The sequence below is a fragment of the Arachis ipaensis genome, chromosome B5 (genome assembly GCF_059453495.1).
Source record: "Arachis ipaensis isolate K30076 ecotype BB chromosome B5, ASM5945349v1, whole genome shotgun sequence".
Taxonomy (NCBI): Eukaryota; Viridiplantae; Streptophyta; class Magnoliopsida; order Fabales; family Fabaceae; genus Arachis; species Arachis ipaensis.
In genome coordinates this window covers 20093056-20111319 of record NC_142440.1, presented here as the reverse complement: position 1 = coordinate 20111319, position 18264 = coordinate 20093056, and the positions used below count along the sequence as shown (strand labels likewise).

General features: G+C 34.2%; 1 protein-coding gene across 4 annotated transcripts; it reads left to right on the top strand.

Moving 5' to 3' along the window:
• Positions 1-15065: 15065 nt before the first annotated feature.
• On the top strand, positions 15066-17916 carry LOC107643245 (cysteine synthase). 4 transcript variants are annotated; one of them, XM_016346840.3, is made up of 12 exons: positions 15070-15112; positions 15204-15273; positions 15651-15709; positions 15811-15920; positions 16004-16061; positions 16247-16510; positions 16591-16728; positions 16825-16876; positions 17026-17105; positions 17259-17318; positions 17470-17550; positions 17665-17916. In XM_016346840.3, the coding sequence occupies exons 3-12, from the start codon at positions 15668-15670 to the stop codon at positions 17755-17757; spliced, it is 978 nt and encodes a 325-aa protein (XP_016202326.1). In that variant the 5' UTR covers positions 15070-15112; positions 15204-15273; positions 15651-15667; the 3' UTR covers positions 17758-17916. The 4 variants fall into 4 exon arrangements, with proteins under 4 accessions (XP_016202327.1, XP_016202326.1, XP_020978947.1 ...); XM_016346841.3 differs by lacking the exon at positions 15204-15273 and having other exon boundaries at positions 15066-15112; XM_021123288.2 differs by lacking the exon at positions 15070-15112 and having other exon boundaries at positions 15119-15273.
• The last annotated feature ends 348 nt before the right edge of the window (positions 17917-18264 follow it).

Here is an 18264-nt window from a genome sequence, read left to right as displayed (position 1 = left end):
AGCGCCGCAGCAGGCGACGCTATTCCCATCTGAAGCTGATGATCAGACAGGGCGCCGACATCCCCTCCGAGCCCGACACACCATCAGAGCCATCAGAGGAGGAGGAGGATGAGCACGAGAAGGAGCCTCATCAGCAGGCAGGCACAGAGCACGCTACACCACAGCAGGAGGCCCCACATCAGCTTGAGGCTGTAGATCCGGAGATCCCGCTCCAGTCAGTCCCCCCTCTACAACAGCCAGACTCTCAGCCCACTACCGCCACAGAGACCCCAGCTACCATCCCTACCAGTGATGACACTCCTTCACACCCGGCTTGATTGAGCATCGGGGACGATGCTTCATTTTAAGTGTGGGGAGGTCGCCATCTCTGGCGTTTATTTTGGTGAACTAGTACATACTTTTTCTTTTATTTTGGATATTTTTCTGTATTTTTTTCTTTTTCTTTTATTGTTATTTTCTGAGTACTTATACATTGCTACTTGTGTATTTTACTCTATTTTCTGCATTTTTCATTTTTTGTTCATATTTTAGTTATTTAGTTCATTTTAGTTATTTAGTTTAGTTTGCAATTCTAACTTATTAGTGGATCAATTAGTATAGTTTACCCTTTTTACATAAGATAGCTTAATTATAGCTTAGTTTAAATTGACAAATATAAAAAGAGTAAGCTAGGAACTTGAACATAATAGATTTAGATCCATAAAACCTTGTATATATAGCATTACATGATGTAGTTAAACTGACAACATTTTATCAAGGAGAAACATTAAAACTTCAAAGGCTACCCTAAATTACTTTTTAAGAGAATAATGAGAATTTTTAACTAAACCTGCATGACATACATAAGTAATAAATGATTTTTCAGCTAGAGAACACATAGCCTGTGAGTTTTGAGTTTAACTGTATGGCTACATTCAAACCATAATTTTATCCTTGTGTGTTCCAACCTTCTTTCTTATTCTGGTATTCTTTACTTTGTTTTAGTCTATATGTCCGATTATAGAATATAGGTACATCTCAAAATAATGATTGAGGCCATCATTTGATTTTAGCTCACTTATCCCAAATTAGCCTACCTTTTACATCACCTTTTTAGCCCCCTTTGAGCTTTTTAAAACCCCCTTATTCTATTTTAACCAAATTACTAGCCTTAAGCAGAAAAACAAAAGAAAATCCCAAGTGAATCCTTGGTTAGCTTAAGATAGAAAATTATAAATAGAGTAAAATGTGGGAAACTTATTGGGAACATAGTTGATAAAGACAAAATGTAGAAAAATTAAAAAGAATAAAGCAACTCAAAATTTTGGGAAACAGGCTCATGAAAATTCAAATTAATTAAAATTACCATGTGTATTCAGTTAAAAAAAAGTTAGTTTTCAAGCATGTAAATAAAGGGATACAAAAAAAAAAAAAAAAGAACTCCCCAATGCAAAATAAAAAGCAATGCACATGGGATAAAAACAAGAATTGAAACATGAGCATGTGACATCAAAAGCGAGAAAATAAGGAGAATAGGTAAAGAAGCATTGTTTTACTAAGTATGTATGTTAGGTGAGATCTTAGTCTAATTAAGGATTCACTTATTAGCTCACTTAGCCTTATACATATATCCTTACCCTTTGCCTTGACCCCATTACAACCTTAATTAAAGACCTCATGAGTTTTGATATGACTATGTTCTATAATTGTTGATTGGTTAGACGAAAAACAAGGTTATAGAAAGGAAGAATAAAAATAAGAATAGAGTGATTAACCCAATAAACACTGAGTGATTAGAGAGAAAACACAAAATCCAGTGAGGGTTCAAAAGCTCATTAACATTTATCTCTGATTGTCTTGCAAGTTTTTTTCTCTCATCTCATTTGCAAAAAGTGCTTTATTATTTGAGGGTTAGCTATATATGTATATATATCTCCTTGAGAATGTGAAATAATTTGACTACATATAGGCTTTATATATGAGTGGATGAATTAGAATTGCATGACTCATTAGGTATATGCATTTAGCATAGGTTGCATTTCATAACATTCCATCACTTTAACCTTAATTATTTACCTTGGATTTAGCATGAGGACATGCTAGTGTTTAAGTGTGGGGAGGTTGATAAACCCATATTTCATGAGTTCTTTTGTGCTTAATTAAAGTGATTTATTCAACTCTTCACCTACTTATTCACATTAATTGCATGGTTTTACCTTCCCTTCCTTATTATGTCATATTGTGAAAAACATGTTTCCTAAGCTTTAAAAATTAATTATTTTAATTACTTTTGTTTCCATTCAATGCCGTGATTAGTGTGTTGAGTAGTTTCAGATTTTCTAAGGCAGAATGACTTAAAGGATGGAAAAGGAAACATACAAAAATGGAAGGAGAAAGCAAAACGGAGCTTTGAAGGAAACTGGTATTCACGCGATCGCATGGATGACGCGATCGCGTGTCAAGCACGAATCAGCAGTGACGCGACCGCATGACTGACGCGACCGCGCGCCTTAAGCAGAACGCACATGATGCGGTCGCATGACTGACGCGACCGCGTGGAAAGGAAAAGCTCTAAATGACGCGACCGCGTGACCCACGCGGACGCGTGACCCACGCGGACGCGTGACAGAGGCCACGCACCAGAAATTACAGAATACGCCCCCAGCGAATTCTGAAGCCCTTTTTGGCCCAGATCCAAGTACAGACAGCATAGACCAGAGGTTATAAAGTGTGGGAATGCATCCATTCAGGGAGAGCTCGCATATTTTACCTTTCAATGATTTAGATTTAGTTGAGAGGGAGATCTTCTCTCTCTCTTTTAGGATTTAGGATTTCTTCTTGTTTTAAGAGTAACTCTGGATCTCAGGTTTAATGTTCTTTTAATTTAGTTTTACTTTTATTTATTTATTCCAACATTTGAATTGATTATTATAATTTGATTTACGAATTATTCCATGTTACAGACAGTTATTTGAATTAATGATAATTGAGGTATTTTCAGTTTATGATTGTTCTCTTTTATTTAAGTCACCATTGCTTCCTATCTAAGGATATTTTTATTATTCCAGCAATTTTACTTTTTCTCCTTTTGGTTCTGGTTAAGAATTTAGTAACTCAACAGTTATTAAACTCAACATAATTGATAATCGTTATCTTGCTAATTGAGCTGAACTTAAGCAATCCCAACCTTTTCTTAAGGAAATAAATAGGATTCAAAGGTCAATTTAATTAGTCCCCTGACTTTCCTTTGCCCTAGTAAAGGTTGACCAAGTGGAGTTTAGATTCAACTTTCATTATAGTTGAGAGAGATAACTACGTTGGACCTCCGACTTCTCTTACCTTGCCAAAAGTTTACTTTATAGTATTTATTTATTTTAATTGCCATTTACTTTACTTGTCATTTAAATTACTTGCTTCTCATCTTCTAAACCCCGATTACAACCTTTATAGCCAATAATAAGAACACACTTCCTCGCAGTTCCTTGAGAAGACGACCCGAGGTTTGAATACTCGGTTAACAATTTCTAAAGGGGTTTGTTACTTGTGACACCCAAAACGTTTGTACGAAGGGATTTTTGTTGGTTTAGAGACTATATCTACAACACGACTATTTTTATGATATTCTTTACTAGCAAAAATCCCAACGTCAATAGTCAATGGGTAGTTAGGTTTTGTATTTTGATTACATGGATTGTCTTAGGTTAGATGGGAAGTTTAGGTTAATCAAGGATTCAAACTTTAGTCCACTTGACCAAATACAATCCTACATTAACCCTAACCCCATTACAACTCTTGAAAAACCACTATCTTATGGTATATTTTGAATTGAATTGAGTGGATTTTGTCAACTATTCTTACACTTATTCATGTAAATTGCATGTTTTGAGATTCCTTCCTAATTTGTTCTTAAGAATGAAAACATGTTTCCTAGGCCTTAAAAATGTTAATTCTTAATCCTCTCTTATTATCATTCGATGCCGTGATGTGTTTGTTGAGTGATCTCAGATTTATAGGGCAGGAATGACTTAGAGGATGGAAAGGAAGCGTGCAAAAGTGGAAGAAACACAAAGAATTAAAGATTTGAGAAGCTGGTGACGACGCGTATGCGTGGCTAACGCGTGCGCGTGACTAAGTGCAGCGTCCACCCGACGCGTACACATGACTGATGCGTACTCGTGGCCAGTGCATTATCCAAGCGACACGTACGTGTGACAAGTGTCACGTGCCTCATTAAAGAGAAAACGCTGGGGGCGATTTCTGAGCTGATTTTTGGCCCACTTTCAAGCCCAATTTGAGGATAAGAGGCTGGAAGTGAAAGAGAATGGCATGAATCACCACACACTTTAGTTTTAGTTTTAGTTTGAATTCTAGAGAGAGAAACTCTCACTACTCTCTAGATTTTAGTGTTCTCAATTCAATTTTACTTGGATCCTTTAGTTAGATCTGTGTTAATTCCAATTTTAGATTGCTTTCATTTGTAGTTTCCATCCTCTAATTTCATTTAGTGTTCTTGTTATTCTAGTTATTTTGGATCTTGAATTTGGATCTTGTTGAGATTGACTTCTATTAATGCATTAAGGAATTTCATATTCATTGTTGTTAATTGCTTTGTTATTGTTAGTTGTTTGTAGTGGATAGCTTTAATTTGAATTGCTTTCTCAATTTTATAATGTCTTTTATTCTTGCTCACCAAGTGTTTGAGGAAATGTCACTTATGGCTATGGAGTGGATTTCCACTCTTGGCTTGGAGGTTGAGCAATTGGAGACTCTTGAATTGTCAAAGTCTTTTGTTAGTTGATAATTAGAAGTTGCTAGTTGACTTGAGTTCCACCAAAGCTAGTCTTTCACTAGGATTTGACTAAGATGTGTGGATTAGAGTCAATTATACCAGTGTTGTTAAAACCGGACCGAATCGACCGGCTCGATCGAAAAATCGGTGAACCGAACCCTAAAACGGTCCAGTCTGCTAATTGAACCGAACAAGGTAGAGAACCGGTGTGAATCGGTCAAACCCGGAGTGAACCGGTAAAAATCGGTCAAATTCGATAAAATCGGTTCAATCGAACTGCTAAAAGTTAAAATTTGTCAAAATGTGTGGGGTGGGTTTTGAACCCTGTCCTTAGTGAGGAAGTAACAAGTCCTAACCACCAGGCTGTCACAATATATATATATATATATATATATATATATATATATATATATATATATATATATCTTATCAAATAATCAAATAATTTATTTTTATTTAATTTATTTTAATTTTAATTATAAACTCACTTATTTTTAAATTAATTATAATTTTATTTAACAATAATTATAAATTCATTTATTTTTTTATAATTATATAATATCTATTAATATTATTTTTTAATAAATACTTGTAGTATATAATAGTATAATAGATATAAATTTATTAATAAATTATTAAAATTTGAAAATAATTATTATTTTAATATAAAAATAAAATAAAATAAAATATTTATGATAGAGTAAAATTAACAAAATACTTATTATTCCTGTTTCATATTATTTTAGAATAACTGGATATTCTTAAAATGTTAGTAAAAATATGTATTTTAAATTTTAATTTTAAATTTTGACTATTTTTTATTTTTTATTTACATAGGATCGGGTTAATCGATTCAACCAGTGACCCACCGGTTGAACCAATGACTCAATAACCCAGTAGCTTGACCGGTTCGATCACCAGTTCGGTTCTGACAACTATGAATTATACCACTTGACTTTCCTTCATTGTTAGAGGTTAACTAAGTGGGAGTAATGGACAATTCTTGTCACAATTGATGATGATAATGAGAATAAAAATTCCAATTCTCACTCCTAGCCAAGGTTTTTACATTGTTTGATTGTTAATTGTTAATTACTTTGATTTCTAGTTGTTTACTTCTCTTGCCTTCAACTCGAAACATCCCAAGGAACCCTAACCAATGATGTGCATACTATGACAACTCCTAGAAAAAATGATCTGGGATTCCACTCCCGGTTATTGATTTTATTGTTGTGACACACTTTCTAACTTTGATTAGAGGATAGATTGTTGGTTTAGACTATGCTTACAATGAAATTCTTTTAGTAAATTCTATACCAACATTTATCCTCGCGTCAGAATCTAAACACTATAAACAATAGGATGCAAATTTAGCCCAAATACATATAAAAAATAAAAAATACTCCACAAATTACCTAAATAAAAAAACTCGCTCAATTATTCTAAAAAAAATAACAATCTCAAATCTTAATTTATCAAAACATTTCACTCTAATACCCTCTTCTCTCCCAATCGGCTACCATCCCCACCTTTATCAATAATCATCCCGCTTCACCGTCGCTGCTTGGCTTGCCACATGCTGTCGTTGGCATTGTTCACCCATAGTGAAAATAACCATCTACTTAAGGATAAAAATAATCATTCGCATACCTACTAAATTGAACATCCAACATATTTTAATTATATATAACTAAACCCAATCCAATCAAAATAATCATCCACATAACAATTAAAATAACCATCCGCATACCTACTGAAATGACCATTCTATAATATGCTCAGTTGTGACTGTGGCCTTTTGAGTATCCCAAAGTCCAAATATCCTCCATGCAATGATAATGAAGGAAGCATGCAAATTGAACCTCTACCGTAAATATATATATACACGAAAGAGTTTAGTTAAAGGGTCCTACATTTCTCAAAAAAATTTTCACGCCTTTGTCAACGACGACAGATAGGTGGCATGGCGTAGCAGTGTGAGGGCCGATGAATTCAGCGGCGAGGAGTACGACTGTAAGAAAAGAGAGAGACGGCGGTGGTTGAAAATGACTCCGAGATTGGCTTCCGGCGCAGGAGAGAGAGACGAGCCTAGCACAACGGACGCGTGATGGGAAGGACTTGTCGTCCGCGATGATGGCTGTCGGGAGAGTGGCACAAAAACAGCGGTAGCAGCATTGGGCTAAGCACTGGAGGGTAAGGCACGTCGGGCTGACCGGCGGAGGTGGAGGCAGTGTCGGTGAGAGGTTGCGGCAGTGTCGGTATGGTCGACGGGGAGTGCAGCGGCACAATGTGAGGACCAGAGAAGATGACGACGAGTTTTAGACGTATATTGAAGGTTATGGTGAGATTATGAATAATCGTACGTAATGTGAATGAGTTTAAATACTAATCCTAATTTTTCAAATTTTAAAATTTGAAATTAAATAATTAATTAATGATTTAATTTTTAATTTTAATTTACCTTTCTTTTTTACTTCATTATTTATATTGTTCACAATTAGCATTATTTTCCTATACTTTCTCGTATTTAGTGTTAATTTTAAAGACTCGTGAAGTGTAAATATTTGAAGTAAGGATAAAAAAAATATTTTTAAAAAGAATTTTAAAATAGTACAAAATATAACTCTACCGAAAGATCATGATCACGTAAACTAGTCATGTATGTAGCGGTTTATGTGAAGGAGAAGATCCTTGATAGGTTGTAGCAGTCTATAAAAAAATAACTTTCACACGTAAATCTTACGAAAATATTTAAATTTTTTATCCAGATTTAAATACAAACCTAAATTAAGAAAATAATTTCAAATATTAAAATCTAAATATTAGAAAAAATATTTTTAAATTTTAAAAAGAGAAAAGAATAAATAGGTCATTGACCATTTGATCCATAGACATTTAAATACTCGATGATTTGAAAATACATTTAAGTTTCTAATCTTTTTAAAACTTAGACATATTGATCTCTCATCTTCACTTGGGTCTGCCAGACTCAACGGAAAAATCAAACGTGACTTCCGTTGTACTGACCTCGTTGATACGGACGCACACGTGAGAGAGTTTTTAAAATTGGTCAAATTAGACTCAGGAATCAATATGTCTAGATTTTAAAAAGGTCAGAGACTTAAATATATTTTAAAATCGTCAATGACTTAAATATCCGCGAACCAAAAAATCAGAAATCAATTTATCATTTTCTCATTTAAAAATATAAAATTTTAAATTAAAAGATAAATAGTATGTAATTTTGTTATCCCACTTTATTCAATTGATTGATATTACTTAAAAAATTTATTTTTTATCTCACATTAAGTTAATTGAACTTTATTTTATAGTTAATATTTTATTAATAAACAATATAGTATATAAACTCATCATTATATATATATATATATATATATATATATATATATATTTCAACTACTATATCCACACAAATTTATAGTAGTTGGAACATATGTATAACATGATGTATTTGTAGTGTTTATCGATGATATTAACTATAAAATTGTTTTTTTTTAACACAAATTTAATAATAACGTCAAAATAAATCTTAAGAAGAGATGATTATATTATGACATAGATAGTATTTATAACAATATAACTTTTTATAATTATGGGTAAATAATATTAATAAATCAAGTGAGATTCAATATTACATAAAAGTCTCAAATAAAAAAATGTTACGTACATATTTTTATGCATAAATTTATCTAAATTGAATTGATCAAATTCGATTTAGCTTTTGGTACTAAATCGAATCAGTATAATTCGAGTTAGTAGAAATAAAGTCAAATCGAAACGGATAGCTTCGATCTATAAACGAATAAAATTCGATACAATATAAATCGAATTAGATTGTTTTGATTTAGCTTGGTCACCTAGTAAAACGAATTAATCTGATTTGATTTAGTATTATACAATATACACATAGTAAATCGAATCAGCTTCATTCGATTTAATTTAATTAGTATATAATTTTAATTATTTCATAAATTACATATTATATAAATATAGTTGGTCATTTTATATTGTATAACTATCTGTTATTTCTAACGAATTTTTAGAAATCGTTTATGATTCCGTTTTAAATTTATAAGTTTGTAAAAATGTAAATTTTCTGGAATTTGAACTAAAATACAAAATTTGAATTTCTATTATTTTTCGTTTTGATTTTTTTATATATTTTATTTGAATTCAAATGGGAGTATTTTCTTTTTTTTTTTTCAAAGATAGGAGATTCGAACCCGCAACCTCTTAATTGAGTATGGGGAGACTATGTCATTTGAGTTATAACTCATTGGCAAATGGGAGTATTTTCTTATTAACATTTATGTTTTAAAATTAATATATTAACTTAAAAGTAGTAAATGTCAATAGGCTGTATAAGTAGTAAATCAAATTAAACTGATTCGATTTACTATGTGTATGCTGTATAGTACTAAATCGAATTAGATTAATTTAATTTGCTAAGTGACCAAGCTAAATTAAAACAACTTAATTCGATTTACATCGTATCAAATTTCATTCATTTATAAATCGAAATTACCCATTTCGATTTGACTTTATTCCTACTAATTCGAATCATACTGATTCGATTTAGTACCAGAAAAATTAAATCGATTTTGGTCAATTCAATTTACATAAATTGGCCCATAGAGACATGCACGTAAGGTTTTTTTATTTGAAGCTTTTATGTAATATTAAATCCCACTTAGTTTATTAATGTTATTTATCCTATAATTTTTATAAATTTAAGAATTATTTTTTGATATATTTTAATGTTATTATTTTTGTTGTATATAATTAACATTGAATATAATTAATTTTATCGTTATAATTTAATTATTAATTTACTTATAATCATTTATTTGTTTGTTGTATATGTATTTATTTGTGTGTTATGATCTTTATTGAGTTAAACCCCACTTTGGTCCCTGAGATTGACGAGTTGCACTGATTTAGTCCTCCAGATTCTAATTGCACCAAATTAGTCCCCCAGATTCGAAAAAATGCACCACGTTAGTCCTTACCCTATTTTCCGTCACCGGAGGTCTGACGCCATTAGTGACTTGGCAAATATTGCCACACTGGACACGGTGAAAACGGCGTCATTTCTAGATTGGCGCTAAAATCCCCCTTTGAGCGACGTCGTTTCTATGCGATGGAAAACTAAACGTTAGCCTCTCCCTCTTTTGTCTTCACTCTTCGTCTTCAACCCCTCCATGACTGACACAGAGGAAAAACGTCTCTCTTTCGTTTCTCACTGAAATCAGGAACGAGTAAGCAATAGGATTCCGGAGACTGCTTGATCACAAGTGAACACTAAACAGTTGTCTGAGGAGGTACTTTGCTGCAACAAGGAGCTTCTGTTCCGTCACCGAGGTTAGTGAAGAATTTAAAAATTTATATTTTCAAATTTTAGGGAATGCGTTGATGGTTGTTGATCATAGTTTATTGCTTTGTATATTGTTTTTTCCTAAGGTTTGTAATGAAATTTGGGCTAGGATTTTATTTGGATGTTGTCTGCAACTATTTTTTTGGGGTTTGTCTTCATGCTCTGTTCTGGTGGTGGATAAATTTGTTTTATTTTGATATATGTTTCTATAATGTATGAATGTAGTTGATGAAAACTATGTTAAAGGGATCATTGTGTGGAACTGGTGCTGAAAAGAAATTTTTGTGAATCATGCAGATGGATGTGCACTTAGATATAATGTTCCACTATGGGAGAAAGTTTCAGAAAGATGAAAACGGGATGACCATATATTCTCCTGATAAGAAGGCATGCGTTGGATACATTGATGTAGATACTTTAGATGTTTTTTGGGTGAGAAATTATTATAAGGAACTAGGATATGATAGGATAGGAGAATGTTGGTGGCATGTGCCTGGGAGGAGTTTAGACATTGGGTTAAGAGCTCTGAATTGTGATGATGAGTTGAGAGAGATGTGTTTCATGGGTGAAAAGAATGAGGGGCTGGTTGATGTTTACTTTGAGCATGCAGTTTCAACACCAAAAATTCTTGAGGGAAATGAGATTGTGGAGTATGTTGAGGGTGACCATGATGATTTGAGAGAGGTTAGTGATGAAGCTGACAATGAACCTCTACAAGATAAAACCCCAAACCAAGCTAATAAACCCACTACCCCTGCTGATGAGACTCCATTCACCAAGAACACTGAACCAATGCATAATACCTCACCACCCAAGACCATAGAACCAACAGATCCTGGTGCTAATAACCCAACAACCCAAAACAGTAATCCTACTACCACACCCAACTCTAATCCTAGCCAAGCTACTACTACAAAGCCTGTTACCACTACTCCTCCAGTTCTCCCAAAAATGAAACCCAATTCAAATGTCAACCCAAATATGAAATTCAATACTACATCATCACATAAGGCCACTGTCAACCCGAAGAATGCCTCTAAGCCCAAGCCCAAGCCCAACCAGAATTCTGTGTCTAAGCCCAAACCAAAGCCAAAGCCCAAAATCAGAACTAAAGCCTATTGCACAAGGTCTGCTTCACAAGTGAGGACTAGGAAGCAACATGAGAAGAAAAAACAAGTGCTAATGTTGTCTTCTTCTGAAGATGAACACACCACAGAGAACAGTTCATATGATCCTCGGAGAGATGATAGCTCAACTGATGATGATGTTGTTAAAAAATGTGAGACCAAGAGGAGAGAGCCTGGGTCGAAGCATGCACCTGCTGATGGACTAGCAAAGTCTAAGAGGAAGTTTCTTAACGATGATGATGCATTGGTGGTGGATGATGAGGAGTGTGATGTGGACTTAAGTTTCTTAGAAGTCCCTGTGACAGGAGATGAAAATTTGGACAACTCATATGATCCTGGAGCAGAGTCTGATGGTGCAAACTCTTGGCACTCCGAGGAAATGAAGACTCATCCTCCTTCGGAAGATGAATTTTCTGAAGAAGAGTCAGATGATGTATTCCCAGTATTTAGAGATGGTATTCGATTCGGTGATTTAAAACTTGAGGTGGGGATGAAATTTAATACAAAGTGGGAGTTTAGAGAGGCAGTGAGAGAGTTTACAATTCAAGAAGGTAGGATGATTCAGTTTATTAAGAACGATGTTGTGATATGCAGGGCTGTTTGTAAGGCTGAGGAGTGCAAGTGGGTGGTATATGCATCACGAGATCACGAGGAGACATGTTGGCAGATAAAAACCTTCAATGACGACCACACATGTGCTAGAGAGGCCACCAACCGAGCTGCAAATAGGAACTAGTTGACTAGCAAGTTAGTGAAGAAGGTTAGGAATGTCCTGTGTGCATGCGTGTGCAGCCCTCGCAAGGGTGAATAAGAGGCCTGAAGATTTCTGTCATAAGTGGCTTACCATGGACGCATATAGAGACACCTATGCACATTACATAAATCCATGGCCTGGACAATCTCTTTGGAAAAAATTTGACCAGAATAGATCACAAGCTCCAAAGAAAAAGAAGAAGCCAGGACCAGTAACAAAGAAAAGGAGAAATGATGCAGATGAGGGTAATGAGGGAAGCAAGAAGTCTAAGGTAACTGGGACTCTAAAGAGACAACTAAAACCGTTTACCTGCAAATACTGTCTACAAAAGAGGCACACAAAGAGGGGTTGTCCAAAAAAGAGAGCAGCTGATGTTGCTCAAGCTCTTGCTGATGCAACTGCAGCTGCAGATGCAGCTGCTGCTAAGACAAAGCCCACTGAACAAGCACCTACTCAAGCTCCTCCAGATGCACCTGCTCAGGCTCCTCCAGAAGCACCATCTCAAGCTGCTCCAGAAGCCCTTGCTCAGCCACCTGCACCAGTTGAGATCGACCTCTCCCAGCCAAACTACTCCGATGCACAACAGTCCCAACATAGTCAAGAGGTAGTTGCATTTAGTTTCACAACTCATACTCAAAATTGTTGTCCACGTTCAACTGAATTTATGTCCTACTGAAACAGAATCCACCTGCGAGACCATCCAAGTTGCAGACAAGAAGGAGGTCCTCCACACCACCATCAGGATCGATTACTGTGGATCCACTACAAGGAGCAAGCTCAGCCACATCTTCAAGACTGGCCAACTTCCTAAAATTTGTCCCAACACCTGGCTTCAAGCCACCAAGAAAGAAGAAATGAAGATGTACCTGATCTTGTTTTTGCCTATTTTGGATGAAACTTGGCAGCTTTTTGTAAATGATGCTTTTTGTTTTGTGGCCTGAATTTATGGCAGTAGACTTTTAGTATATTTGAATAGAATATGACAATGATGGCACTCTGTGTCCTTTGGCTAAGGTGTATTTTGTCTTAAGAGTTGTCATTAGTATGGCAGGATTATTGTTACTTTTGTTAAAACTTATTGATATGGATATTATTATTGTTACAATTTCTTCCAGCTTCAATTATGCTACTTCAGATGCATTGTTTTTGCAATTTCTTTCAGCAATTTCATTGAATGACAGAAAACAACTATGACATTTGAGAAGAAAAATTTTTCTTTCTTCTAATACACTTCCACCCTGAATACAGTAACACAAACTCATCTTGAAGCTTTAACTACCAACATAAAACCAACAACAAAAACTACAAACAAAGCCAAACCTAAAATGTATATTTTTTGGGTTCTAACTTCAGCTTCTATCTTCCCAATTCTCCAAGCCAAATCCACCCTAACTTGGTCACCATCCACAGTAGACATTACCCTTCCTCTCAGGTCTTCTTCTCCAATGTCAGCCTAGACAAACAAACCACACCACTTCTTACCATTAACATTGTAGTTAGGGCACCCAAAGAATGGCTTGTTAGGGTTAGCCTCTGTTGTGGACCACCAAAGAACAGGGCGGCACCCACACTCACACCACTGCGGAACACCCGACGCTCTACTTCGACTGGAACTCCTACTGTTGGACCGGATGGAACTCTGGCTCCCACTTGCAATCATGCTGGTTAACTCGGAAGGGAGCAGGAGACGAAGAACCAGAGAGAAACGGAAAGAAGAAGAAGATGATGGGGTCATAGGATGAACTTAGGTTTTAAAAGGGGGATAAGGACTAAATTGGAGCAATTCAAACATTAGGCCACGTCATATAACCGTTAGTGTGTCCAGCGTGGCAATATTTGCCAAGTCACTAATGGCATATGACCTCCAGTGACGGAAAATAGGGTAAGGACTAACGTGATGCATTTTTTCGAATCTGGGGGACTAATTTGGTGCAATTGGGATCTGAAAGACTAAATCAGTACAACTCGTCAATCTCAGGGACCAAAATGGGGCTTAACTCGATCTTTATTAAATGTATATTTTATTATTATACGTTGTTATATATAGTTACATAACTAAATATATTAATATTAAATATAATATTAAGAATTGGATATATATATATATATATATATATATATATATATATATTAAATGCTCGGTGAAAGCGAGATGTTTTTTTGAATTTTTTAAAATATCGAAAAAATTATTCTCGCTATAAGTCAGTTACTTTTAGAATAATTTAAAAGAAAAATAAAAAAGGTCTCTTGTACATTGCGAGAAGGGTAAGTTCACTATCCTAAAGTTCAACTCCATATATCTTTATCTTTAAAAATAACACTAAAATAATTTTTTGGCCAGAAAATTGATGTGTTTGTTTTTAAATTCACATTGTTAATTTTCTATTTTTGTTTCTAACCTATATTTAAAAAAATCAACAATTTTATGTATTATATATAATATTTTAAAACATTATTAATTTCAAAGGATAACTGTATGCACATTAAAAAATATATTATTATATAATAGTTAATTTTCTTAAATAATATAATATATAATATTTTGAATAAAATGCATGCTTATACATATTTGAAAAAAATATATTATATAACAATATATTTTAACAAAATTAACTATTACAATATTTTTTATTTTTTTAATGAATAATTTAATTATTTTCAAGTAATATAAAATAATTAAATTGTTTAATATTTTTTAATTAAAAATAATACTATATAATAATTAATCTTAATAAATAAAAGTTATTTTTGTATGTATTTACACATTTTTATATTTACTTATTTTAAAACAAAAGGTCACATTTATTAATTTTAAAATATTATATATTAAAATATATTTATGTATGTATACATTGATAAATTCTATATTTATAAAATTTATCAATACTCTTTTTTTATAATATTTTTTATTTTTATTTAATAAAATTTAATAATTCATAAAAAAAAGAGACATCCAATATATATATATATATATATATATATATATATATATATATATATTTATTAATGTGTAAGAAGTGCGAGTGTTTCAGATACGTCCTTTGTACTTGGCTTCCCTTGTGTGATGCGTAAGTTTGACACTGACAGATTTCATTAATAAAGATTACATTCTATGTTTCCTCTCTAATCAATTTTCCAAATCACGATATTGTTAATCAGCTTTCATTGCGCATTATTACCGATCTGACTCTGTCCCTGGCCACTGCATCCATATCAGTTGCTACTATTTGTTAAGTTCCTTCTTATCATGTTTTTTTAATCGCAGTTTTATAATGTAAATCTGTTATCCTTGGTTTGGTGTTCATGCTAAAAGTCTCTAGATTTCTTTTCATTCTTGTGATCCTCATCGTGATGTTTGGTTCCAATACAAGTGGTGTTGACAAAACTTTGAGAATGAGATATAACACTTTTCCATAGCTGAATTTTCGGTTTTGGTATTTTGCTGATCTGAGTTTTCAATGCAAAAATTTTCTTTAAATATTATTCTTCTCTGTTATTATCTCCCACGAAAGCCAGATACGTATTTGGCTTTTTCTTTGTTAAGAAAAATTTGTGGTTAATGGAATTTGTTGTCGATGTGCTCATAGTTGTGTCTTTGATTCTCAGTGTTATAAGCTGATATAATGGCTGTTGAAAAGGCTGGAATCGCCAATGATGTTACACAAGTGAGTTTGATGTCCATTTCCGTTTAATGTTTCTAAGTTCTTAAAGGTTTTGCTTTGCCCCACTTGGTAGTTTTTCTCATTAGATTCTAACTTTTGTATAGTTGATTGGCAAAACCCCACTTGTATATCTTAATAAAGTTACCGATGGTTGTGTTGCCCGCATTGCTGCCAAACTAGAATTGATGGAGCCATGTTCTAGTGTCAAAGACAGGTACATACTCATTTTCTTTTCTTTTCTTTGTTTTCTCTAATTGTCACGAGTCTCAGTTCTTAATATATGTGTGTGGCATGCAGGATTGGCTACAGTATGATTGCTGATGCAGAAGAGAAGGGGCTAATATCACCTGGAAAGGTTGGTTTACTCTTGGAAGTTATTTTACACTTTGGTTGAATGGTGTTACTGTTTATTACTTTCTGTTAAAACTGAGATGCAGAACTAGCTAGAATGTGGATTGATGGAAGATAGTGTTGGTTATTTAGATGTATGATCTGATTTGTTTCTTATCTGCATGTGGCTCTTCTCATATTTTGCTGAAGAGTGTTCTGATTGAACCAACAAGTGGAAATACTGGCATCGGATTAGCTTTCATGGCTGCAGCCAAGGGTTACAAGCTCATAATTACAATGCCTGCTTCGATGAGTCTCGAAAGAAGAATCACTCTGTTGGCTTTCGGGGCTGAGCTGGTTCTGACAGACCCTGCAAAGGGAATGAAAGGAGCCCTTCAGAAGGCTGAAGAGATTGTGGCTAAGACTCCCAATTCCTACATGCTTCAGCAATTTGAAAACCCAGCCAACCCCAAGGTACCAGAAACACATCTATTCTATAATTAGTACAACTGATTCTTGCCAACTTTGGGTGATCAATTTTGTTCTTGTGGCAGATACATTATGAAACCACTGGCCCAGAGATATGGAAAGGTTCGGAAGGAAAAATCGACATGCTTGTATGCGGGATAGGTACTGGTGGTACCATCACTGGTGCAGGGAAATATCTGAAAGAGCAGAATTCCAACTTAAAGGTTAGCTGTTCTTTAGATACATTTGCAGAAGATAATTTCTGCTATAATCATGGTGTTATTTTCTTATGTTATCATTTTTCTTTTGACTTTTTGTAGTTGATTGGTGTGGAACCAACTGAAAGTCCAGTGCTCTCAGGAGGAAAACCTGGTGAGTTACAACCTCTTCTGTGACAATGACTTTCTTGTATTTTTGTTTTTAAAAAAAAGTTATTTATTTATTAGAAGTCCTCGGGGTTAAGGTCCACAACTTCATTTGTAGTACCCAGTGAGTTGCAATTTGTCATTATTAATGTGTAGGTCCACACAAGATTCAGGGGATTGGTGCAGGCTTTGTCCCCGGTGTATTGGAAGTCAATCTTCTGGATGAAATCATTCAAGTAAGCTTTATTCAAGAGTTGATAAAATGTTGTGATTCATGAATACCTTTTAGAAAGTTACACGAGCATTCAATATGTTCGAATTGGGAATAAGACTAAAAAAATGATGCATTTTATGTTTTGTTAACACTTGAGATATTTTTAAATTGGCAGATATCAAGTGAAGAAGCTATAGAAACTGCAAAGCAACTTATGCTTAAAGAAGGCCTATTTGTAAGTTCCCCAAATCTGTTGAAACTGAGAAGATCGAGCTTGAAAATGTCTATTGTACTAGAATCAATCTATGTTGAGCGAATTTCGGAAGTTAAAGTGGAAGCAGGTTATAAATTTGTTCTTTTTCCCAATTTTCTGGATGTTGTTGCAGGTGGGAATATCTTCTGGAGCAGCAGCAGCTGCTGCCATGAAGATAGCAAAAAGGGCAGAATATGCTGGAAAGCTTATTGTGGTGAGTTGATTGTACCCCTAAAGTTTTGGTGAAAGTATTTAGAAATCTCTATTTGAAAGACTGAGATGATGGGACATGTTTGTGGCATTTCTGAATTGGGGTTCTATGATGCAGGTTGTTTTCCCTAGCTTTGGAGAGAGGTACCTGTCCTCTGTTCTATTTGAATCGGTTAAACGGCAAGCTGAAAGCATGACTTTTGAGCCCTGAATTCCATCCAGCCTAAGCTCTTAAGTTGCTTCAGTCTTCAGATGGAGATTTTCAAGTGATCAAATAGACGTAGCTAGTGATCCTAGAAAACTATTTTCTGTGATTCTGCAATAAATTTTGCTTCAAAATTCTTGAATAAGGAAATTTTGAATCTTGAACTATTATTTTAAGCTGTCGTTTTTCATTTTTCATTAAATAAGTAAAAATAAGAAGGAACAAGCTAAGCTAAGAAATAAAAAGTAATATTGTATTGATGAAGCATGCATGCATATTGCATAGAGACAGTAGAACAGCAGCGTCCCTCTCTTATGCGTGCACGTCTTTCTTGATTTTGTGATCACCAACACCTACCTTTTGTCAGCATTTCTAAATCCCAATCTTCATTTCCTTCATGGGACGTCGGAAATCCATGAAGACTCCCACTCCTCCCTCAATTATTGAGACCACAGAGTGGTAGTAGGAGGTCATGTGTTGAAGAGAAGAAGAAGCGCTTTGTGGAGATCACGG